General features: G+C 55.9%; 8 protein-coding genes across 8 annotated transcripts; 3 read left to right on the forward strand and 5 right to left on the reverse strand.

Moving 5' to 3' along the window:
- Nucleotides 1-1072: 1072 nt before the first annotated feature.
- C8Q71DRAFT_738253 (uncharacterized protein) lies at nt 1073-3921 on the reverse strand. Its single transcript, XM_047922651.1, has 2 exons — nt 1314-3921; nt 1073-1205 (listed from the first exon to the last, which is right to left on the reverse strand). The coding sequence occupies exon 1, from the start codon at nt 3687-3689 to the stop codon at nt 1317-1319; it is 2373 nt and encodes a 790-aa protein (XP_047782985.1). The 5' UTR covers nt 3690-3921; the 3' UTR covers nt 1073-1205; nt 1314-1316.
- A 1399-nt stretch (nt 3922-5320) lies between these two features.
- C8Q71DRAFT_794581 (phosphatidylserine synthase 2) lies at nt 5321-7489 on the reverse strand (the record flags this gene model as incomplete). The annotated part of the gene is made up of 14 exons (XM_047925545.1): nt 5321-5389; nt 5461-5632; nt 5706-5818; nt 5883-6074; nt 6130-6161; nt 6220-6265; nt 6317-6331; nt 6384-6449; nt 6500-6583; nt 6635-6813; nt 6875-6957; nt 7012-7122; nt 7174-7238; nt 7367-7489. 14 exons carry the CDS (start codon nt 7487-7489, stop codon nt 5321-5323), a joined length of 1350 nt encoding a protein of 449 aa, XP_047782986.1.
- A 4258-nt stretch (nt 7490-11747) lies between these two features.
- On the forward strand, nt 11748-13133 carry C8Q71DRAFT_794582 (uncharacterized protein; the record flags this gene model as incomplete). Its single annotated transcript, XM_047925546.1, has 7 exons — nt 11748-11788; nt 11844-11898; nt 11954-11998; nt 12048-12088; nt 12144-12223; nt 12276-12867; nt 12920-13133. 7 exons carry the CDS (start codon nt 11748-11750, stop codon nt 13131-13133), a joined length of 1068 nt encoding a protein of 355 aa, XP_047782987.1.
- Nucleotides 13134-13280: 147 nt separating this feature from the next.
- Nucleotides 13281-14714, reverse strand: C8Q71DRAFT_344041 (DUF833-domain-containing protein). The gene is made up of 5 exons (XM_047917945.1): nt 14596-14714; nt 14405-14533; nt 14169-14345; nt 13688-14119; nt 13281-13619 (listed from the first exon to the last, which is right to left on the reverse strand). Exons 2-5 carry the CDS (start codon nt 14446-14448, stop codon nt 13340-13342), a joined length of 933 nt encoding a protein of 310 aa, XP_047782988.1. The 5' UTR covers nt 14449-14533; nt 14596-14714; the 3' UTR covers nt 13281-13339.
- Nucleotides 14715-15363: 649 nt separating this feature from the next.
- C8Q71DRAFT_701180 (actin-related protein Arp6) lies at nt 15364-17233 on the forward strand (the record flags this gene model as incomplete). The annotated part of the gene is made up of 10 exons (XM_047920173.1): nt 15364-15449; nt 15506-15620; nt 15688-15756; nt 15819-15942; nt 15975-16143; nt 16196-16351; nt 16401-16576; nt 16642-16777; nt 16829-16891; nt 16951-17233. The coding sequence occupies 10 exons, from the start codon at nt 15364-15366 to the stop codon at nt 17231-17233; spliced, it is 1377 nt and encodes a 458-aa protein (XP_047782989.1).
- A 139-nt stretch (nt 17234-17372) lies between these two features.
- Nucleotides 17373-20378, reverse strand: C8Q71DRAFT_344199 (uncharacterized protein). The gene is made up of 3 exons (XM_047917946.1): nt 19009-20378; nt 17623-18947; nt 17373-17573 (listed from the first exon to the last, which is right to left on the reverse strand). The coding sequence occupies exons 1-3, from the start codon at nt 20218-20220 to the stop codon at nt 17513-17515; spliced, it is 2598 nt and encodes an 865-aa protein (XP_047782990.1). The 5' UTR covers nt 20221-20378; the 3' UTR covers nt 17373-17512.
- Nucleotides 20379-20419: 41 nt separating this feature from the next.
- C8Q71DRAFT_738307 (domain of Kin17 curved DNA-binding protein-domain-containing protein) lies at nt 20420-21646 on the reverse strand. Its single transcript, XM_047922652.1, has 3 exons — nt 21550-21646; nt 21056-21495; nt 20420-20999 (listed from the first exon to the last, which is right to left on the reverse strand). Exons 1-3 carry the CDS (start codon nt 21563-21565, stop codon nt 20538-20540), a joined length of 918 nt encoding a protein of 305 aa, XP_047782991.1. The 5' UTR covers nt 21566-21646; the 3' UTR covers nt 20420-20537.
- A 123-nt stretch (nt 21647-21769) lies between these two features.
- Nucleotides 21770-23106, forward strand: C8Q71DRAFT_738310 (DUF2407 C-terminal domain-containing protein). The gene is made up of 5 exons (XM_047922653.1): nt 21770-22021; nt 22080-22319; nt 22376-22520; nt 22578-22806; nt 22894-23106. The coding sequence occupies exons 1-5, from the start codon at nt 21854-21856 to the stop codon at nt 22976-22978; spliced, it is 867 nt and encodes a 288-aa protein (XP_047782992.1). The 5' UTR covers nt 21770-21853; the 3' UTR covers nt 22979-23106.
- Nucleotides 23107-23182: the final 76 nt, after the last annotated feature.

The raw sequence follows: 23182 nt of genomic DNA on the forward strand, positions 1-23182 counted from the left end.
CAGGGCTGATGATCGTGGTGAATATCAGGGCGACGAAGTTGGCATCGCCGCATCTGCCACCGGCTAGCAGTCGGTGAGGTGGTGTCTGGGCCTTGCTGGCATGAGAGAGCGAGTCGCCACCGTCTCCTCGTGTTTGCAGGGTGTTTGGTCAGCCGATGCACTATGAGTGAGCATCCCAACAGCAAGGTCATGGACTGTGGTCGGTACTGCCTCACCACGGCCCACGGAGACGCATTGGCCAATGATTCTGCCTCAGCGGCACCGATTTCAGATAGCGCAAAGACCCCTCCACGGAAGGAAATGAAGCCCCAGGCCTACGACACCGGGAATCTGGGGAAGTACCCGCTTCGTTCCATTTCCGGTATGTACTAAGAAAAAGCCGGACGCTATACGTTGGACGTTCTGCCATTCGCATAGGCCTAGTCTGGGATCGCTCCGCACTTCACAGGCACCACAGAGCACCCCTGAATGACGGACGGCTACTCCTTAGCCGAGTGAGCAAGAATAGCGAGGACGACTTACTCCAGGAGGGTTCTGCAGCCTGGGCCAATCGAGTTGCTTTCGCGAGGAGCGTGTCGGTTTCGCCCCTTCATCTCCGTGAGCCAAGGCGGCATCTCTGGGGCGCCGTAGACCTTCGCGCGAGTCCGACGCTATTCGAGGCAATCGGATATGAAGCTTTCCGGAGCTGAATGCAGAACGCGAAGGGCTGGCCAATTCGCCGTAGAAGGTATGATGTCGCTACATGCGCAATATAACCATTCGTGAAGCTGAGTTTAATGTGAGGTTAACTGGATAGCTCCCGGGGCTGCTCCGCTACAGAGACAGACGAAGAGATTTGCGGACGAGTTGAACATGCACTGCATCGAGTCAGCCACAACTGTGATCAAAGGCGCGTCGTCTAGGTCACGACCACGTGGTGTGTGACAAACGCGTCCTTCGTCCGAGCCGCAGTGCCTGTACCAAGCCTGTACCGTGTACGTGGTACGCTGCTACACCGGAGCCTCGGGACGAAGATCCAATGCCCCAATGCCAATTCATCTCTGAAGTGATGACTGCAGGAGAGAATGCGGGATGTGATATACAAATGAGATGAGATTGCAAACTATAGTGATACAGGTAACGTATCTATGATGCCTAGCGCATTAGTGTCAATGAAATGTAGTGCGAGCGATCCGACGAGGGGTATGCGACGGCGAATGAAGAGGCTAGATAGAGAATTCTGCGCAGAGCGAGCGTCAGTACAATACGCACATACAGGAACGGGGCATACTCACAAGTTACATGCAAAGACATCAAGCAGAGGTGATACGCACCGCCTATGCGAGCGCGCACGCACCCTCGTCCCAGTCCGTTCGCGGGATGATGCCAACGGCCCTGCAGACGGGGCACGACACTTCGACCTCTTCACCCTCCTTCTCCTCCTTCTTGTCCTCTCCGCCCCAGCCCGCGACACGTTCCGCGCTCACGAGGCAGGATGGGTGGAACGTGTGCTCGCACACCTTCTCACCGTTGCCGCCTATCCGATTGATTGATATCTGGCGGATGGTCGATGGGTCGATGACGGGGAACGGATCCTCATCCATGGGGCCGAGACCGCAGCTCACGTCCCAGCACCGCAGGCCACGCTCACGCTCCTTGCGCTCGACACGCTGGCGCAGCGTCTGCCCGGGGGGAGCGGGCGGTGTCCAATGCTGCTTCTCTGGGGGACGACCGCGGCCCTGACTGCGTGATCCAGTCGAGGCTGCACTCGCTGGACGTTGCGGCGCAGCTCCAGCGGCCGCGTTTGCAGTCGCCTGAGGGGGATGCGGAGGGTGGACGCCGAACATGTTCTGCCATAGATTCGGGATGCCCCATGGACTGGGACCGCCCGCAGGTGGGTTCTGATCGTTCGGCGCAGGGGCATTGGACTGGGGAGCAGACGGCGGTGCTTGACCCTGAGGTTCTTGCGGCGCCTGCGGTGGAGGCTGCGGCGCGCCGCCGAAGAGACGCTGGAAGAGGTTACGTGTCGTCTGAGCGTCGAGCGGGATGTATGCAGGACCGGGACCGCCCGGACCGCCCATGACAGGGAAGAAGAGATTGAACTCGAAGGGGAGGTCCGGCGTAGGGCCCAGCCGTGGTGGCTGGCCCTGAGTCGCTTCGGGGGAAGCGGCCTGAGGGGCGTTCGACATTGGCTGAGGAGGAGGCGCAACGCCAGGAGCGGACTGCGCCTGTGCTGGGGCTTGTGGCGGTTGTGCACCAACCGGCGCCTGCGCCGGACCATGCGTAGGTTGGGCTCGTTGCCTGCGAGGCGGCGGGACGTACGTCAGGGATTCGGGATCGATGTCGAAGCGACATGAAGGACAAGTCGTGCGATGCGGCTTCGTGAACCAAGGGAGCAGGCATGACGTGTGGAAGACGTGTGAGCAAGGGAGCGCTACAATCCTAGGAAGATCCTTCTTCGTAGGGGATGGCGCCTCCGTCGGGGCGGCGGAGGCCGGCGTTGTGTGTTCATCAACGTCCATCCTCGCGTTCGCGTCTGCACCGTTACCGGCAGGCTCTTCAGCGTCGAAGCCACCACCTTCCGAGCTGAGCTTCTCCCAGCAAATGGAGCATAACGAGTCACCCTCGTCGCCACTGACCCTCTCGATGCGAGCTACGAAGCCCTCCGGCACCTCCTCCAATCCGCGCATCAACTTCTCGGCTCGTTTGGGATCGTCGACTTCCTCTTCGCGCGGAGGCCCAAAGGGGAAGAAGGGCATAAAGAAGGGTTCCGCACCCGGAGCGAGAGGGAAGAACTGCGGCGGCAAGCCGGCCATATGCGGAACACCATTGGGTTCAGCGTGCGCTCCAGCGCTCGCTCCCGGAGTAACCGGTATATGGAAGGTGAAGTTGAACATCGGCAGGGGAGGGTGACGATGGTGGTGATGCGGATTCTGTTCTTGAGCCGGGGCCTCTCCTTGCGAGCCGTGCTCAGGAGGGTCCAAGCCGGGGCCAGGGAAAATGTCGAATGAGTAGACGAGTCGGCTGTACGGCGGCGGCGGTGGCATGTTCGGAGGGTCCTGGTTCTGCTGAGGGCTGCCTCCAGGTGTTGCTGGCCGAGCCTGCTGAGCGTCGGCGTCGTCGGACCCGTCAGGAGAGCTCATGCGTTGACGATTCGTCTCGCGCAAGTCCTCTTCATCAATCTCGTCATCAACGCGCGCACGGCGTGAGCCTGCCTGCGGCGAAAAGTGGAGGTGTGCAGGGAATACATGGGACGGCTCTGCGTCATGCATCTGGAAGTCAGCATCCGCATCCGACACCGTATATAGAGACGGCATAGAGCCGACCGACTCGGCGTCTGGGGAGCGCCCCCTATGTGAAGGGCCCTCTGCAGACGATGCTGTTGAGTGGACGGTCGCATCCTGATTCTGAATTGCGGAATCAGGCGTCGGAGGAGAGGACAAAGACAGGTCTCCTACAGATCGTGCGACATCCTCTATGGGTTGCTCCTCGCTCTCTGAGGAGCTTCCGTGCGATAAAGGGTCGTCAGGTATCGGCTCCAAGGGCGGCATGTCTGCCAGGTCCGGGTCGTCAAGCGGAAGGTTCGGCTCGCGAGGAGGTTCGTGGTGGTTGGTGAAACCACGGACAAAGTTGTGGATAGCGTGCCCAATCTGAGGGTTAGAATCCAGCAGGTGTTGCAGGAGACCGCCAACTGAGTGTTGGTTGTCCATGATGAAGGAGCGCAAGAGACTAGACAAGGGTATATGTAGAAAGGCTAGCGTAGATGGTGGTGGTTGTCGTCAAAGAGTGGTGGAAGGCCGCTGCCCCAGCGGTGTATTAAGCACCGCACATCCGGCACTGCTGGTGGTCACTAGAACATTCGCTCTCGTTTGGGCAAGCCCGCGCCCCATCTGTGTCTATATCCGGCAAGCCCGAGGCTGACTCAGCCTTGCTTCCTACTGCACTTCCAAATCCGTAGCAGGTCGAACCTACGTCACATGTAGGGCTAGACACTATACGCACTCGGCCGCTGCTCTACAAACCCGACCTCTCCGTCGCCTACATGTGTTAGAGGCTCTGGACGTGCGTTGTGTGATTGCCGCCCCCAAATTGTAAAGGCGGAACTCCGGGTCGAGGATCATTATAATCCAGTCATCAAACGGTCTGACTCAAGCGGATATTTCTGGCAGTATGACGAACCAGGAGGAACTTCACAATTTGTATTCACTCCTCGCGATTACCCTTACCCATACAGCACGCTGGTTGCGTCCTCACACTCTCTATTGCTCACCGCTGAGGGCAGGGTCTAGGCGAAGATCATTTTGTTCGCGGATGAATGTGTCGTGTGCGGGTGCTCTCAGGCTGGTAATGAATTAATGACCATGTGCACAAATCCACAGTACCGTGTCGTCACCATCGGGGCCAGCTGGGCGGCCGGGACTCGGAAAGCGTGTCCAGATCTATACGAAGGTGTGTACTATCTTACCGATACGATACTCAGTGCTGCCTTCCATCGCAACCATTGGTCGGTAGCGTGTATGCTGCTATGCATATGTTGAAGGTCCTCGGTTTGCAGTGCAACGTCGCAACGCATACTAATGACCGACCGCGACTATCCTGGTCCAGCGTTGAGAAGCACCGATCTCAAAGTCAGAGCGCCGCTGGGCATGCCGCTGAACTTGCCCTCCGGTGACTCGTTCCACTGTCGATTCCTACGACGAACAAGTTTCAGCCCGAGTACGCCGCGACTGTTGCGTCGAAAGTCAGCTGCGGGAAACTACTGTTGCCGACTGGTGAGCCAATGTCGTGGGTCCTGACAGGGCTGTCGCCAGTCGAATTACCCACCTGACTCACAGCAATTGCTCTCTTTCAGCCGCCACGGCGCCGCTATTCGTCGCTCGCTCGGACAGCTCGATCGCATCAGGAAGCCATGCCAAGGGGTCGATCGTGGTTGCGTTCTGTTCTCGCCTGGTGAGACGCCGGTGGCAAGAGGGGTCGCTCTATCGCCCAACAATCTCCCCTGGTGAATCTTCCCGCCGGCTTGACTGAGCATCTGTCCGGGATGCGTTCGGAGGTCGATCGCATTCCGAATCGCGGATTCAAAGCGCTCCCGGATGCTTCTCTATCGATCGCAATCGTAGGATGCGCGATCATTGCGACTGTGGGTTCCATAATGTCAATCGAGATAGAGCGGCGACGGAATTGATGCTGCTACGCAATCACGATCACTCTACCGACCTCGTACGGGGATGGCCTGCCATTAATACAATGTTCGTATGTAGTGTACCATATAATAGAGTTCGAGCGCGGTCCGGGAGTCTGTTCTACTTCCCAAACGTCCGTGACAGCGGATGCCCTCTCGTTATGCTGCCTTGGCCTGGATATAGGACCGCGGGCGTTGAAGGTAGTTCCGAGCACTCGGCAAACCGAACTGTAAACAAGCGCCACGATGCGGTACGTCGGTTATGGGAACGTCTTGTAGACGTTAGGCGCAAGACATACCTGGATGACCGGATACAGGACAAGTACGCAGGCGCCAAATGTCCAAGCCCACTTCACTGCTGTCGGCAAAGGTGCCGGGAATTGACCCTGACTCCATTTTGTTATTGCCAGCAGCTCAGTTCCTATGGTAGCGAGTAAGAGCCAGACGTGCTGCCCCATGCGGACAGCTCTCCTGGTCAAGGGTAGAAGTGGCGCCGATGAGCGGAAGCAGTCCGTGAGCGGCGATCACTACATAGCATACGCACCTTGGGTCATTGACATACTGGTAGAGCTCTCTCACGGCTGGGAGCGCACAGAGGAATACGCCTGCCAGACGCGCAATTACAAATGGATGATCGGGCTCCATCCATAGAAGGGACTGCCAATGGTGTCAATCATTTAATGGGCCACAGAAATGAATCGCTATCAGGCCCTAGACAAACCTTGAGATAGAACGGATTGAGTTCTGCAGCAAGGAACACGGCGAGCAGCAAAACGACCGCAAAATAGTGTCCAAAGTCAGCTGTTCCCTCCCACTTGAACGTTGTCCAGTCGGCAGGAGAGAACTGGCTGAAGACACGCTTCGTCTTCGACCGCAAGCCGTGCGTCTGTTTCAGGCCACGCCATGTATAGTGCTAGCCACCGCGGTAAGGACGACGAGTGCAAAGGAAATTGAATAGAAAAACGTACCTTCACCTCGAAAATGTGGCAACTCTTCATCCCTAATCACGGGTGAGCGCTAGGAACCTCCTCGCTTTGCATCGCTGCTTCTCCACATACCGAGGTATATTCCCAGCCAATTGCAGATAAGCACGTCAAGGATCCACTGGGGCGCAGGTTAAACTTGGTGCTCGGCTGTCGCTGGAATCGAACTCACGTGGTCCCACCAGCACTGACGATCACTCAGCGATTCAGACCTTTAGAAGCAATCGAAGACACCCTACCTCAGCAAAGTTTGCCAATTGATGCTGAAGACTGTATTCAGCAAACTCGAAGGCGATGCTCAGAATCTATCCGAAGTCAGGGTCGTACAGAATCCAAGGATCAACATCGACCTTACCCAGCAGAACCAGTAATCGCGCAAGATTAGCGCTTTGCCAAACCAGCCGAGCGCATGCGCAAGGCAAAAGATATCGATAGCGTTCTACGGCGTTCGTCAGCACTCAGGAACCTGCTTATGCACCACCCGGCTTACCCAGACATTCTGTGGCGTTAAGTCACAGTTCTCCGCGTAACTCTTCTCAGGAAGGGGCCTCCCCAGACTAGGATCCAGGTACTTCATCATTGCCCTCGCCGAATCGAGGTCCTGGAATAGCAGGAACACCATAGCCAGTTCATAGAGCAAGTTGATACCTAAAACGACCCGCCAGAATGCTGTCGAATGATAACAATGATCAGTAAAACGGCGAAGCATGCGCCACCTCCTTCAGGGTACCTGGATGAGGACGAATAAACGGTCCGTCCCGGAACTGAATCATGGAGAACAGAAGGAACGAAGCAATTGCTGCATATGCACCGCTGATAGAAATAGGATGTGTCAGACAGTCGTCAAGGTGCGCGAACAGAACGAACACTCTTCGCTTGTCGCGCCCTTCCTCCAATACATCTTGGGTAGTCGCGACGTATGCCAAGACGCCCATCCCGGCGCCCAACGCGGTCAAAGTGATGGGCTTATAGAAGAACCTGAGAGAGGGCTCAATATGGAAATTCGGAGAGAGGAAGGACGTTTACTACTCTATGCTGGTATCATGCTTCTCCTGAAACGGAGTGATACGAGTGTACGGTTCCGTACGGTCGGCCTTGTAACGCACACAAAATTAGAGACGTCGCTCCGTATGCAGGATACCCAATGCTCACATCATACCCTGTATCCTCCTATCAGTGAACTTGGAACACGAACATGGATTGCGGGATACCTACAACGAACGGGCCGCCCGTCGAGTCCTGGTTTGGGTTCTGGCGCTTCCATGACGGGCGTGGCACCGTCGGAATCTTCCGCCGGCGCAGCAGCGGCCACAGAGGGCATCTGCACGGCCTTTTCGTTCGACATTGTTTCGAAAGGGCAGACCGCGACGCAATATTTGCTTGGCGCGTTCTCCCGGGAGTGGTGGTTCGATGCAAAGTGGCGGAGGCAGCAACGTTCGCCACGCCGATGACGCGCGCCAATAGCAACCGCCGTTGCCGCTTATGGCAGGTGTCGTCGTCGGTTGGTCGTCGGTGAACCGAACGTGTCCCCAGCTGCGGACGCAGCGCGCAAGTAATAGCAGACCTCTCGCATGGATTCCGTTGCTCGCTTGTGCAGTATCTGACGGCTAGAGTCTTTTTTGGCAATGCTTATCTTGAGCCTGAAGCCGAGAAGTCATGCACGGAACACCGTCAGCACAGTGAGCCTTAATCCGACTCCTGAAGTCAAGGTTCGGGGACTCAAACACTCATGATCAAACCATGATTTATGTTCGCCGTTAAAGAAGCGTCCGACACACTTCTAACCCGTTCGAGATTATTCCACAGTGTTTCATCGGCAATCGCGCTCAGGCTCCCCGTCGATGCCTGGCGGTGACTCTTTTGTTACTTCGCCGATCGCATGCCATGGCAGTATGCAGCGCAAGGTTTCAGGCAGGCCTGTGTCTATAGAGATCCTTCTATAGGTGCCGACGGCTACAATCGAAGGCCAGAGAAAATGGCTGTCGAATTGGCCTGGAATGACAGATACAACAACGAATCTTGATGCAAAGAAGTGTCGCTATGTCAGGCCCATCCATACACTCAACTGCTTGATAGAGATGCATAAGAATCCCTTGTGCCTGCAATGTTACTCAAGTCTCAAGCGAAGATGCTCGCGAAAGTGAGTGAAGCAGCATCCGAGATCACCGATAGCTGCAGTGCTAACAGGAGCGGGATAGTCCTTCAATCCGGTAGACAACGGGGGCCCCGAGGGAGAAAGCAGCACTGACGGTAGAAGCGAGGAATGTCCTGATCATCTCAGGCAGTGACACATCCACAAGCTATGTGTCTTCAGACATCGCTGCGTCCTTGACATCCGCGGCAATTCGCTCCGAACTGATCAGAAAACCGCGCAGGCCCTCGCGAAGAGCACGTCGGCGGCCACCCAGAAGTCGCTAGCCTACGTACGGGGGAGTACTTTCCAGTTCTCCGTGGGCGTCGCTCGGCACCTTTTTGACCAGGCATGGCGCAGCGATATCGTATCAGTAAGCACTGGCACCAGCGCTGGCGAAGTGAACCGACGTCTAATGACATCAGATAGTACCTGTCTATAATTGAAAAGAGTTTACATTGTGTGGTAACATGGGTCACAGATCACACTGGCCTGTCTCGCTCGAGCTGTGTTGAATGTCAAGTGAAGGAACGTACGCTGCGCGCCCCGCAGACGACTGCCGAATGCGAGTCCCCTGGACCTTCTATATTTATCTAGCCACAGCAAACCGGCGGTGCTAAAGAAGGTAACACAGCTGTAGTGACGCAGGGTCGGCTCTCGAGATACGTACCGTGAAGAGCAACCTAGGAAACGACGTGAAGTGACTTCAATCAGAATTCATCGTCGTGACTACGTCGATTGGCTGTAGTAGACCCCGGGCCAGTCGCTAGACAAAGTCAATCATATCGCTCAGTGATTGAGTCTCGGTACTTCACTCGCAGAGCGCGCGTTGGGACGGTGAGTCACCGGCCCCATTTTGAATCACGCACCATGCGGAGGTCGGGCTCAGCGGCAGGCCCCCCCGTTCCTCAGAAGTGAAGCTTCCAATGAGTGTGTAACATCTTCTGAGGTAATGCCCACTTACCATTCGGTCGCTCAGGCATCGCAGAACGTCCAGAAACCGAGTCTGAGTTAGTATTGTAGTTCAGAATCAATGATGGCGAGATAGAACGACGCCACCAAGCAAACAACGACAAATCGATGTTTTCGAAGTTGCAATTCAGCTCCAGCAGCATCACGGCACCCGACCCTTCTTCGCACCCAACGCACAACATCGATACGGCATCGGCTCAGGGACCTCATGGCCGGCGAGCCTACCTTGCGTGTGTCGCCATGTTGTCGCAGTCGCGTCCACGTACTCGTCGAGGAGCATTCCTCTGAGTCATCAAATCTTCACCCCGGCGCGCGCACGCTGATCTGAACCACATAATCTGTAGATTGATGGCTGTCGCCTCTCCCGCCCCTGTCAGCTCAGCTTCAGGGCAGCGCGTCAGAAACTCTGCATACACTTTGCCTGATCCGAACCGGTGGAGGCCGATGCCCACGCTCCTCCATGTCCCGTTCAATGGCGTCCCCAGAAAGCGAGTGGGGCTGCAATTTAACCCCATCTGTCGTCTCCAAACATGTGTCTGTTGTGAACGCCTGTCGCGCCCTGGTCGCGCCCATCAAATGCGAAAATCCGGGCAGACGATCGATGCTAACCAATAGGCTCATGGTGCACCATCCGGATCAGCGTTATGAAGGCTCTCCTTGCCAAACGCCCCAAGTTGGACTCCGGGAGGCCGACAGGCCTATCCGCAGGCGGCCGGTGAACAGCGAGACTTGGCAAGACACTAGTGGCAGTTGCCTTCTGTTGACGCTATGAGACACGCTGAGCATCACATCCACAGATCCTCGATTACATCGTCGCTGCACAGTCATGCTCACTAGGGCCCTGCAAGGTCTGGGCAAGCCGACATGTCCTCACCTGCAATACCCCGCCATTCTGTTACAATGGCAAATCACCGATTGGGCAGCGGTCTTTCTTGTCTTGTGTCCCGGCGCGTGAGCTCGAACGTCCGACGGGATCTCGGCATTGGCCCCCACTCAGCAGAGTCGGGGTTCAGGCCTCATGCACGAACTTTTCCGACACATCGCACATCGCAGTCATATTCTGCTCGGAAGGCTAGCGCGCCACCGATGTCGAGGATATGAAAGCAGTTTTGGCAATGATGACTGTTATCACGTACCAGCGGATGACTGTTGCCGCCGAGCCAATTCAACCCGCGCACGCGGAATTGGACTAGGAAGGATCCAGAGCTATATCGTATCCTCGAACAATGAGGTGAGAATATCTTCCTCTGCCACAATACACGATTATTGAAGCTCCACTTGAAAGCTTAAACCGTACGTCTCGATGCCTGGCGCTGCGACACCGAGTCGATCCCGAACGGAACTCTATGCTTCACGAATCATGAGGCTGCGGACGTCATTGGTGAGTGCACAGGTACGTACAAGACCCAGACGGCGATGGTCAATTGCGCCTTGCGTTCGTTGTACTCGGCACTCGGCGTCCTGGAACCAGTACATGTGACGTGTTGCAGCATCAGGATCGTTCCGTCAACCAGTTCCGGGAACGCCGTCGACCTGGGCATGCAAGGAACGTGGGACAGACATTGCATTGGCGGAGTACGTCTCACGCCCTTCGGAGATACTATCGATTTGGAAGGCGTTGGATTTGCCGCCTACATCTTCGTCGAAATCTCCGAATCAAGCTTTGTGTGCGCATCCCGACGGGGCATGTTCCGTTCCTCTTATGCCTATCCACTCACCAGGTGTAGTGTTTGCCCGGGAGATTGGGCCCTAACGATGGAACGCCGCTGAGTTCTGCGACGCTCCCTTTCGGGCTGGTGGGAGGAAGTCGAAGTCGCAAACCAGTGGACCCTACACGGTTCAGGCATCTGGTAGTCCAGATCCAAAAGGACGGATAGACTCAGCGCCAATTGGGCATTCGACCCGATCAGCATCCCGAGTCTCACGGCGCCCGTCCTAGTGGCTGTCCCTCCCTGTGGAACAGATTGTACGGATGTATCAGTGTGATCTCAGGGAACTGAACTGATACAGAGGGTTACAGGAGCCGAACTCGAGAGTGGTTACCGAATAGCGGGGAGAACCTGCTTCCTTGTTGGTACCTTTCTCGATAACGTACATTCCATGCATCACGGCATTCTCGATGGCAGCGGTTCGGTGGCCATGAATCTTATCTGCTTTTCACCGAATTCGCGGGACGGTTACTTCTCCGACTCGCACGTTATGTCACATCCCGCAAAGGCGCCTTCACTGTCCCGGGAAGTCCAGAAGTAGTCCAGGCCGGCCAGGGACGATACTTCAAAGTGTCCGACCCATTTCGGTGCGGCTTGTCTCCAGAACCTTGCACGATTCGCTGCATGTAGTCATTAAAAGGATTCCCTCGGAGCCACTATTGGCGTCTAGTCCATGGCGCCTGCGAGTACATAAGTACGTACGCATCAACCGTGTCGACCCTGACCATCTGCCAAATATGAGCCTCAGCACAGACTCGCACTCGCCACCCCTTCAGTTCAAGGGCGAGATCATGGACTTCGACTTGGGCATCGAGGTTGACCACCGCAAGAGGTGAGATTCACGTCTTACTTCCATGTTCTTGTACTCATCGTCGCCACTTCATCAGGCGACGGAACCGGACTACGCAGTCGTGCCTCAATTGTCATACTTCGAAGCGGAAGGTGAGATCATACCGTCGTGGTTCGACGCCGGGCTGCTAACACAGTTTGTCGACAGTGCGATCGCAAACGCCCGTGTCAGCGGTGCATTCAACTAGGACTGGTGAATCACTATGCCTGTGTAGAGGTGTTGCTCGCTAAACAACCATCAGACTGGATTATGCGTCTACGAGGTCGATGACCCAGCTTTAAGGTGAGTATCCTCCATGAGTCAGGGATGTGACCGACACTCAAACATATACCATAAGGGACGATCCGAATATCGACGAGACGACTCGTCTACGAAACAGAATCGCTGAACTGGAAAGCCTCGTTAGGGAACTACGTGGTACGTTGGCTGCTCTTCACGCGTTGGTTACACGATACCGACTATTTGCCAGGCAAACCCCACCCCCGCTGGGCAGAGCCCAACTATTGCGATGGCGACGCCAACGAGAAGTGGCACTCGAGGTCCAGCAAACGGAGCTTGACATTGCCGCACCTAAGAAGCGGAGACGGCCTAACTGTCGGTGCAACTTCCTCTGTCAAATCGGAGCAACCGGCCGACTTCTCCCGGCACCAACTCTATAGCCTAGGTTCAACGTCCCCTGGATCGCCAGACTCTCACGAAGCAGTATCCGCTTCGCAGGCATACTATCGTGGCTATGCCCAGCAGAACCCGCATGACGAGTCTGCAATGTACTATTCGTCGTCGTCGTCTAGCTCTCCCATGGGCTACGACAACGGGGATTTGCCGGCGCAGTCGAACGGGGACCACTACACACACCATTCATATACCAGGTCCTCGATGCAGACCGCCGAGGGCCAGGTCTCGTGCTCCTGCTTGACCAACCCCGCTTCCGTACCTCCCTTGATAGCGCTCACCTCCCAACTTCGCACTGCCTCGCAAATACTCAGGCAGCTACCGGAGCATCATGCGCACCATGATTGTCGCGTTCTCAGCAGGATCGTTGAGCTTGACGATATCATGCAGTGAGTCCATTCTGCCGCAGTCATACATCAGTCAACTAACCAAGCTATGCAGCGGAGGCGGCTCTAATTATATGGCTGACTCGACGTATGACACCGCAGTGCCATCGTCGGCTGATAGCGATATCATGTCGCCGACGTCGGCGTCGAGCCAATCCAGCTTGAACACGCCGTTGCAGGAATGGTCAACAATGGAGGCGCAGAACGCATACGAATACTACCCTGTCGCGACGGCAGACTACCAGAAAGCGTACCATCTTGCTACTTGATTCTTCTTGTTCTTTTTGTTTGCCTCAGGGGACTTGGTCGTCATATCTGGACATCACTGGCACCGTATCTGACCGTAGGGCGTGTATAATTTGGGTTAAACGTTGGGGACGATATCATGCACCTCATTTCTTGCGTAGCTTCGATCACTGGTACAATGTAGCGTATAGCGTCTTATAGACATCTAGCATGGATTTCCTTGGCAATTTCACACTTGATCGTCATTACTCTCCAGGTCTATTTGGAAGTGGAAGACGCGCTGGCCCTTGGCGTCCGCCTCCACAACATCCCCATGCGGATCCAGCATCCACGCGTCTCGCTCTACCAAGCAAACGCCCCCATCCTTTCTGACAAGCAATACGGTGGAAAGACGGGTGCCGTAGTACTCCTTGCGATCTGATGACTGAGGCACTTGGGTGAGGAAAGGGTCTACTCGGATTGTATTGCGGAGTGCGGCGCGGTCTACGGGTGCAGGATCACTTGTCCAACTTTCGGCACAACCCTCGCGGATGTTAGCAGAGCGTCGGAGTAATGAGTTGTATCATGCGGTACCCACGTCAGAAGTTCGAACAGCCGCTCCACGAGTTTGGATTCGCTGATGCCTTCTGTGGCGGTCTCGAGCACATCTTGCAGCGCTCGCGTGCCCTTCTTCACCTTTGGCCACTCGTTCGCGCCCGCACAATCAATACCATTGGACAGTCCTCCGCATCGCCTTTCGGCATCCGAGAGCCCGCGTGCGGTTACCCTGCCGCCCCCGCCAGAATTTGTCACGAATGCTGAGTCGAAGCACAATTTGCGCCCGCCTTCCGTGTGTTCTCTCCGAGGAGCAAGGAGGAGCAGATTGAACCCAGCGAACCTGCCGTTCTCAGCGAGGAGCTTATCGAGTTCATCGCGCAGTGTTGCTGTCGGCGTCTTCGGGAGTAGGAAGGACGACGCCAGCTCGCCCCGGCTAGATGCGTACTTCCCTGGGGGCTCCGTGATATTGGTCCTGTGGACCCTTTGAGTACTGTTCAGAGGATGAAACACACACGGCATACAGGAGCGCGACTCTTCCAGAGCGGTTCACGCCCGCCCAGGTCCCTCCGGCGAGCAAGTCTCTGCCAGATAAGACCTTCCCATCCGGGTCCTCAGCGCGGCCAACGGGCTCAAAGGAATGGAAATGTGCATTCGCCGTTGGCCGGGACAGGTACTCATCCCGATTGCTGCATAGGATTCTATACATGTCAGGGGTTGTCACTTTGGGGAAGCGACGATAGTGGCGCCGCTGACGCACAATGCATACGCAGGATGCTCCAAGGACCAGAACGCGACACACATGGCAGACCAGGCACCCAGTTACAGGGAGTCTTGATGAAGGGTCCCTGGAACACTGGCAGATCTGTCAGTGAGGAGTATCCTCAACCTGTGGTAGAATCGGGACCATGAGATCGCGGGGCCATGCGCTGAGCGGATTCTCGCGCCTACCTGGAAAAGGGGTAGCTTGCGAGATTGAGGTTCCGGATTCTCCACAAATAAGGGCCGAAGGCGAGCCGGTAACTGGAAATGAAGCTCAAGAAGCCGGATGGACAACACAAGTATCGAAGTCCACTGGCAAGGACACTCGGAGCTCTGCGGCGAATTGCTACTTGTAGCTACAATGATCATCTTAGCTTCAATAAAGAAGACACCGATCCCACTCACATTGAATGTCGTACGCAGAGGCTAACCGCAGCGCTGAGCCTTGGCTGAGCCTACTGGATTACACGTACTTGGTCCGAGTCAAATTGAATGCAACTTAACTCCGTCTTACGATGGATCCTGAACGGGACGGCCGGCCCGCGACCAAGGTTAGCAAGGTTCTGATCGTCCGACTTGTCCGACTCGGAGACGGACCTCAATTCAGAGGTGAGATCAGGCACCAAATGTTGTGCTCTGCGCTGGCCTTACATGTAAGCTATGTAGTGGACAAGCTGCCGAACGATGCTAGAGAGACGTATTCTGAAAGAAGGGCGAGAGTCTGAGTGACAATGTGTTGGGCCAAGATGTCGGGGCTCCAAAGCGGGAGTGGCCGATTCGAAAGCGATCTTACTGGCGTCTAGCGGCCTTGATGACCGTCCACCAAGCTCAGGACAGCTGTCCTCCCCTCGCGCCAGGCAGAGAAATCGTGTCGCAGCTGATACAGTCCTGCATATCAAGGCACCTGGCTTGCAACAGCGTGGTCTTTTGAATGCCGCGAGACTCGGACTCATAACCATGAAATCTTCCACGGTAATCATACTGGACAATGGTGCATCGACAATAAAGGCAGGTGTTGTCGGTGTACACAACACCGATCCAAGGTCAGTGGCCGGACTGTCCACGCCCGACCTTCTCACTCTCATCGTCGGCCACGCAGGGTCATCACAAACGCTATAGTGCGCTCGAAGGGGGATAAGGGTACCTACATTGGCCATGAACTGGATAAATGTCGCGATTTTTCTTCGCTACATTATCGCCTGCCTTTCGAGAAGGTGGGGTCCCTCCCTTGCACACCCGAACCATGGGCGAACAGGGCTCATGCTAAACAAACTGAAGTAGGGATACCTCACGGACTGGGATGCCGAAAAGGCGATATGGGATGGACTCTTCTCCCATGAGGTTCTCGCCGTCAGTGGCATTTTGAACACAAAGTATCATCCTATCTGACAAAGAGACCGCGCTATGACTAGGTCAATACGGCGGAGTCGTCGCTCCTGATCACCGAGCCTTATTTTAACCTCCCCAATATACAAGACGTGTATGACCAGTTCGTCTTCGAAGAGTACGACTTCCAATCATATTACCGCTGTGCACGTGAGTCACTTCTCGCAATTCGAACAGCGAAGCTGCCATTCAGACATGGCTTCTAGCCGCGTCTCTTATTCCGTATGGCAAACTATATGCGCGACCGGGACTACCTGCTCCGGACTGCATGCTCGTGGTAGATAGTGGCTTCAGTTTCACTCACGTTGTCCCCATTCTCAATGGGGAAATCGTATGGAACGCAGTCAAGCGGTGAGTGGATTTCTTCCCAGCCAGGTCCTTGTGGAATGATGCCATCCGTCAGCATCGATGTCGGGGGCAAGTTGCTCACGAACCAGCTGAAAGAGCTGGCGTCATTTCGCCAGTGGAACATGATGGACGAGACACACATTGTGAACAACATCAAAGAGAAGTGCTGTTACGTGTCCACTGACTTCACGCAAGACATGGAGACTTCCCAGTACGTCAAAGGCCGTGCCACCGATGCGATGACCTCTGAGCCCTTTCAGCCTGAATCCAAGAAGCAATTCCATCGTACAGGAGTATATCCTCCCGGATTTCTCACTGAACCGACCTGGGAGGATCCGTCGACGGGATGAACCGCTTGAAGGGCAAGCACAGGTGATGTACATGAACAACGAGAGGTTCACGGTACCGGAGATCATGTTCCGGCCAGATGACATCGGTGATTGGGTTCTCTCCTTATGTCCGGGAGACTCGGTCTGACTGACGGAACGCGCTGATCGGTAGGTCTGGAGCAGTCTGGCATCGCCTCCACGGTGGCACAAAGTGTCGCCCTTCTGCCCGAGGACCTGCAGGGAATGTTTTGGGCCCACATTGGTCTTATTGGTGGGAATGCCAAGTTTCCAGGGTTCCGCGAACGACTGTGAGCTCCTTCCGCTGTCAGGCGATTGCTACGTCTCATGATGCTGTACAGCGAGTCTGAACTGCGCGCACTAGCGCCTGTCGATTGTGAACCCGCCATCTACAGCTCCAAGGAGTACGTACATACGTCCGCCAGTGCCTTGCCTCATGTGTGTTGACCCGGTCGTTCTTAAGCCCAATACTGGAATCGTATCGGTCTGGAGTGGCCTTTGCGAAGAAACATGCGTTCACACAGCAAGCGGTGACTAGAGCGGAGTACCTAGAGATAGGCAGCAATGCTTCGAGAAGGAAATTCAGAGACTGGAAGCCGGCCTCTGTGGACGCGAGCAAGGAGCCTGAGCAAGCGAGCAGAAAGGGCCCTACGAGACCTCAGCGAGGCACAAGAGATAACAGCCCACCGCCTGCGAGAAAAACTTCAAAGGACAAAGGCAAGGGTCGCGCCACCACCCGGCGATAGGACCGACAATGTTCCTGGGATACATCTGTGATTTGCCCTCGTTTGTGGGCTGTCGCACTGCGGTCGAATGCTAGCAATGTTCTGATGTGGGTATCTATGGTATACTACAAAATTGCAATCGTACAATGACATAAAACCCGGTCTGTGGGCGTGCGTGGTATCCATCCGGTGCGTCGTACGTGACGCACCTCTACACACCAACCGTGGTACGAATCACGACCGTCCCTACACTCCAATCCCTGAGCAATATGCCCTTACTCAGGGTGTGCCATCCGCCGCTCATTCTACTGTGGCTGCCGGACGTTCATACTCGTCCGGATATTTGCAATGGAGGTAAAACCTGAGAAGTCGTGAGTCACTGCGAACACACCAAAGCACATTCGACTTACCGAGTAATCCAGCGTAACTCTTGTAGAAATCGCGCAGGATCGTGAGGCTCGGGCGACGCCATGCTGACGTCTCTCCAGACTCTCGCCGGGACGGGCTTCTCGGGAACGCAATACCGGCGGATCTGACGTATTATATCCGACCCTCTCAGTTTCCACTCTTTTAGGTCATGCTCGTCTCGGCGATGCAGCGTGTTGATATAGCACATTCCTTCGTGGCTGAGGTCGAGTCGTGAGTCCGAATCTTTATATTGAGTGACCAGGAGCTTCGTGCCAAAGACCGCGTGTTGTCTGCTCCCCTCGAACGGGGCGAACCAGGGATAGGCTTCAGGTTCGTATGCTGCGGGGTTCTTCCTGAACTTCTCGTCCCCCCCTAGGACCTCCATGGCTTTGCGCGCACGAGCAGTTTGTTTCGCGAGCGGGTCACGCTTGAAGAAGTAGGGTTTCACGTTGACATAACGCCGGTTGGAGTGGGGGTGCATTGGCCGCGTTTCTGACGAGAGATATCTCACTTCCACCTGCGTCTGGCCAGCCTCGACACGGTCTAGCGATTCCGGGTCGCCCACGAAGCCGACGTGGGTCCTCATTTGCATCTGGCAGCTTTCCAACCACGTCCGGCCGTATGACGCTTCGGGAAATTCCCTGGCCCAATAACTCGTGTCCAGCTGGTAGGCGACATACGTCGCCCGCTCCCACTTCGCGGGGGTCGTGTCTGTTAGCTCTTCGAAGGGCTCATCATCGGATAGCGGCGAGGCATGCCTGTTCGACGGACCTTCTCCCTTGGAAGAAGACGGGGACCGTGCTAGAGCGGGTGGCGGAGGGTGTGACGCGGAAGGGTGTCCTGCGCCGGGCGCCGTCGGGACGTCTGCAGGATGCCTGGGCGGAATCAATGGATTGGAACGCCGGGCCCTTTTGGGTTTACGGTCAGGTATGAAGGGTGGGGAGTCCGGTGGTACCGCAAGAGGATGTTGTACCGGACTGGGCGGTCGCTCGTGGGTCAGGTGCGAGCGGCGGGCCCTTTTCCCCGCAGGCATGGGGCCGGGAGTCGTGTCCTTGGGAGCATTCTTGCGTTTACGACCTCGCGAAGTGCTCGAAGATGGTCCGGCTACCTCAGTCTGTGCGCTCGACGGCTCTGGGATGTCATACGCTTGATACGCGGTGTGAGGTTGATCATTGTACGCCGGTTTGGGTGCGCCAGAGGGAGGAAAGCGAGCTGCGTCAGGGTTGAACGGGGGATCGGGGACGACGATGGTGCGTGGAGTTGGTGGCTGTTCTGAAGTGAAGTGATCGAGTCGTGTCGCGTCTCCGCCCATATAACCAACCTGTGCCTAGACACCGTTGGATTGATACGTTAGTCTATGCTCAGCGGAAGGAACCTGCATAACGTACTCGATGTCCAGTAGCGCTTCCATCGACAGCGTGATGATGAAGATTGAACTCCTGCTCGCGTTCCTGCCGCGCGCGTGGCCAGAAGGAAATCCCACGCTCTCTCATGTACCGTTGAGCATGAATGTCGCGGGGGGCCGGAAGAGGAGTAGGGTTTCTTCCGGTAGCCGAGTGAGCTCGAGGGAGTGGCGCAGTCGATGCGTCGGCCAGCAGCATACCATGCTGACCGACAGACCCAGTAGAGTGCGCGCGAGGCAACGACGGATGAGGGATCTGCAGGTAGTGAGTTCCGGATGGTGCATGTACAATGGGTGCTCGGTCCGGATGCGGCACAGCCAGGTGGGGAACGGGGTGTGGAGCGACGCTGTCGTGAGTGGTGACTGGAACTCCGTTGTCCACCCGTGGCGATACCCGTCGCTTGGGAGCTCTCTTCTGTGGCCGTATGTTGGTATCTGAGGGCTGCGGTGGGAGTGGTGGCGTAGCCGGTTTGGTGTGTGCGACCTTGCGGCGTTTACCTGCTCTCACATGCTCTTCCGTATCATCATCGCGCGGATACGAGCGTGCAATGGGGTATGCGGGGGCAGCAAGATAAGATGAGGAAGGTCCTGCTGAAGGCGCGTGAACGTCTGCAGACAGCAGATGTGGCGCAGCGCTGGGTCCCGAATGGTACAGTGAGATCGAAGAACCGGCGACGGATGTGCTAGGGAGACTTGTGTCGAGGGGAGAGATGGTAGTGGACGCAGTGCCGATGCCAGGAACTTCGGAGCCAAAATCGTGTTGAGTGGCGTTGGCAGTGGCGGGTGGTGCTAGGGAAGGCAGCGCAACGTTGCTGGGTCCGCCGGTGAACGTATCGAAGTCCTCCAAACTGTATACCACATCGGAGGTCGTGAATCCTTCGTATATCGACGATTCCGAGCGCTTAGGCGACTCATGGAAGTGCGACGGAGCAAGTGGCGTGGGCACAGCGCGGCCGGAGGACGCGTGCGTGTATGTATCGCGCACGGATGGATTGACATAGACCGGGGGTGGGTATGGCGGAGGTTTCGCAACGTTATCGTCTTGTGGGTGAGGAGCCAGTACGTGTGCATCCGTCGACCAGGTTGGAAGGGGCACATGAAGGCCGCCGGCGAAGGGTTGACTGTCCCAATCTAGAAGGGGTCCAGACAACATATATTCGATGAAGTTGTGGTCGAATTTCCCGTCGCCATCGGTCATAGTGAGCACGACGTGGTGTGAGTACGGGAAAGGTCGGTGAGGATAAGAAACGCATGGCTTCACGAACTGTCCGCATTATGTAGCATGCGGAAAGGTCAAAGCGGTGATGCTGTATGTGGGTCCTAGCAGCGCTTTGACGACCGCAGTACAAGACGCAGGGCGTTGACAACAAAGCGATCACGATCGTCCAGACTGATCATCAATGGCACGAGGCTCAAAGCACTGTTAGAACAATATTGTACAATTAAACACAAAGACTCGAGTGGAACAATAGTCGTACCGAACGCCGGGCGCCTAACGCATAGAAACCTACAAGCCTACGCCACAGCTTCTTGCTCCATACGTCTCCGTTTACGCGCCTGCTCCTCGAAGATCAACCTCTCCGCTGTAGTCATCGGCGCCTCCCTCTTCTTGCTATTGGTCTTTTCGGTATTTGCCGATGCTGAGCCGGTCGCCGAGGACGCAGCTGCCGCTTTGAACACATTTGGCCGCTTCAAAGGGTTGACGGCAGGCTTGAGCGGATTCGTGGATGGCTTCAGGGGGTTGATCTTCAACCCCCCTGAAGGCCCTGTAGTCGAAGTAGAGGCAGCTGTGGCCTTCGGTGCCAAGGACAAGACAACCTTCTCCGTGCTTTCATCACGTTTGAGCCCCTCTTCTACGAGTGGAGGCGAGGACTCTGACGGAGCCGATACTGCCGCGCGTTCGATCTGCTCGCTGAGAAGCATCCGTTCGCGCTGCTCATCGGACATAGTCATGCGCTCCTTCTTGAGTGATGCCTCCTGTAAAGGCAGAGTCGATGAGTACCGTACCAAACCAAATGGCTCAACTAACGTACCTGTTTAGCCAATGCCTTCGGGCTATTGTCAATCCATGCAATGAACCAGCCCTTCTCCGTCTCATCTACCCTCGCAACTCCTGTGCGGCCAAGATGCTTGACGAACTCCGTCAACGTGACCCATCGTGTCGCATTCATGTGGAGGTGACCTTTGTCCTGAATGACCTCCTGGTAGACGGTGTTGGCCTTGACACGCTTCGTTCCGAAGCGGCGAGACAGTAGTTGTACGAAGTCGTACTGGAACTGGGATGAGAAGTCGGCAATGTGCCGTCCGGCGCTCTCGCCCACGACGAGCATCTGCCGTAGATGTGACTCCGATTGAGCGTGACATTTGAAGCCGTTCTCGTCGCGACATTGCTTCTGGCACACTTGGCAGTACCAGCGCAACCGCTGAAGCCCTTTGGACTTCATCTTGTTGGCCAGGTACTTTGGCGTGCCGACTATAGAAATAGGTTATCAGTTGCCCATAAGCAGCCGCCGCAGCTCCTACGTACCTTCTGCGCGAGGCATGTTGCTGGATCTCTGCGGGTATGCGGGTCGAAGACGTTGGTGAGGGTACGGGCTGAAGCCTGCTGAAGCCAAGTGCTGACAATGACCCGGGCCACAGCATTTCAGCGGAGTTCCCTTACCTAGCCCCGAGGCGTGAGCAATAAGCGCGGAGTCTGAATCTCGCTGTGGAGATTAGTAGCGTCCGATCTGTCCGTCACCTTCTCAGCCACCGCGACTCGCTTAAGTAGCCTAACACTGCCAGTGCATCCCCGTCGTGCTGTCTCCACACCTCGCCAGAAGTCCCTCATTATGCTGAGCGAGAAAGCCCAAGGAAAGCAGCGAGCTGATGTGCCCGAATCCGGCCCAAGTCAAGAAACGCCGCCTCCCAAGGATTTGGTCATTCGGTTTACCGAAGGGCTTCCTGACTTAACACTGCGGGTCGTAGAGACCGATGTTATTCGGGATATCAAGCGGAAGGTACGTTGCAGAGGAAGGCGCCCCTGCAATGAATGGCAATGACATTCTGGTGATATAGATTCGAGACGCTAGACCGCAACTGGAGAGGCGTCGTCTGAAGCTTATTCTGTCTGGCCAGCTCCTCGCGGAAGCGACCCCGCTTTATCCTCGTCTCACATCCCTGGAACAGCGTCAGCGTCGCGCAGTATCGGGGGATGCTCCCAGCGAAGAGAAAGAGCAGGGCCCCAGTACCACATGGTTACATTGTTCCGTCGGCCCACCTCTGACGGATGGCGAGGAAGAAGAGACCGAAGTACAGGTACGTAGCGAAGGTTGTTCATGTATGGTCAAATGCGGTCGCTTATCATGCAATAGACGGCGCAGCTGAAGCCCCTGCGGGGATTTGACAGGCTGGCTGCAGCCGGCTTTTCCGAACAGGATGTTGCGAACATTCGGCTGCAGTTTCATGCCCATTCTGCCGGCGACTACCTGGATCAGGACTTCGAGAGCGATGAGGACTGTGAGTTACTCCCCCGATGTCTGCCAGCTGCCTTCTTTCGCTGATGATCGCATGGAGTTGAGGAGCACGCGCGCGCTCTTGAAGAGCAATGGATTGACTCCTTCGATAACGGCGGAGGAGCGTCACTGTCCTCCCCATCTTCGCGCGCGTCTCACACGTTCCTAAACGGTATCGTCGTGGGCTTTTTCTTCCCTCTCATACCGCTGTTCTTCATCCGTGCGCCCAAGCCTGCGGTATTCTGGGATGACGGTAGCGAGCACGAAGCGACCAGCAGTGCTATTTTCTCGTAAGTTACCGTCCATACATTGACTAATCTTCGCGGCCAACTGACTACTGTGTTCATGCGCGTTCTTCGCGTGTATGTGACGTGCAGGCGGCGTACGCAAATCGGGATCATTGTTGGCTTTCTCTTGAATGTAATATTTGGGATGTGGACTTATCTGCTGACCTCCCCTTGAATACTTCCCTACGCTGTACATGGCCTACCTTCGCCTCTGGCGCGAAATGTATTTCTAGGCTAGCTTCCATCATTTTAGCGATACCCTGGACCACACCGTAATACATGACACCGTGTCTTTACGTCTAATTGCTGGGCGAAGTTGGGGTGAAGGCACTTATGATTGGAGATGGAGTGAATCGTCCAAGGCGCCTCTCTATATTTG

The sequence above is a fragment of the Rhodofomes roseus genome (assembly GCF_022264815.1).
Source record: "Rhodofomes roseus strain CIRM-BRFM 1785 chromosome Unknown C8Q71scaffold_3, whole genome shotgun sequence".
In the NCBI taxonomy this organism is placed as follows: Eukaryota; Fungi; Basidiomycota; class Agaricomycetes; order Polyporales; family Fomitopsidaceae; genus Rhodofomes; species Rhodofomes roseus.

Coding starts and splice junctions, on each gene's coding strand:
- C8Q71DRAFT_738253 (XM_047922651.1), bottom strand. CDS start 3,689: ATGGACAACCAACACTCAGTTGGCGGTCTCCTGCAACACCTGCTGGAT.
- C8Q71DRAFT_344041 (XM_047917945.1), bottom strand. CDS start 14,448: ATGTGTGTCGCGTTCTGGTCCTTGGAGCATCCTGCGTATGCATT. Junction 14,346..14,404: donor GAGCATCCTGCGTATGCATT/GTGCGTCAGCGG, acceptor TGACATGTATAG/AATCCTATGCAGCAATCGGG. Junction 13,620..13,687: donor CGGCTGTTCGAACTTCTGAC/GTGGGTACCGCA, acceptor TTGTGCCGAAAG/TTGGACAAGTGATCCTGCAC.
- C8Q71DRAFT_344199 (XM_047917946.1), bottom strand. CDS start 20,220: ATGACCGATGGCGACGGGAAATTCGACCACAACTTCATCGAATATATG. Junction 18,948..19,008: donor GAAGCGCTACTGGACATCGA/GTACGTTATGCA, acceptor AACGGTGTCTAG/GCACAGGTTGGTTATATGGG. Junction 17,574..17,622: donor GAGTTACGCTGGATTACTCG/GTAAGTCGAATG, acceptor ACGACTTCTCAG/GTTTTACCTCCATTGCAAAT.
- C8Q71DRAFT_738307 (XM_047922652.1), bottom strand. Junction 21,000..21,055: donor CGAAGGCATTGGCTAAACAG/GTACGTTAGTTG, acceptor CTGCCTTTACAG/GAGGCATCACTCAAGAAGGA.
- C8Q71DRAFT_738310 (XM_047922653.1), top strand. CDS start 21,854: ATGCTGAGCGAGAAAGCCCAAGGAAAGCAGCGAGCTGATGTGCCCGAA. Junction 22,320..22,375: donor AAGAAGAGACCGAAGTACAG/GTACGTAGCGAA, acceptor ATCATGCAATAG/ACGGCGCAGCTGAAGCCCCT. Junction 22,521..22,577: donor CTTCGAGAGCGATGAGGACT/GTGAGTTACTCC, acceptor GATCGCATGGAG/TTGAGGAGCACGCGCGCGCT.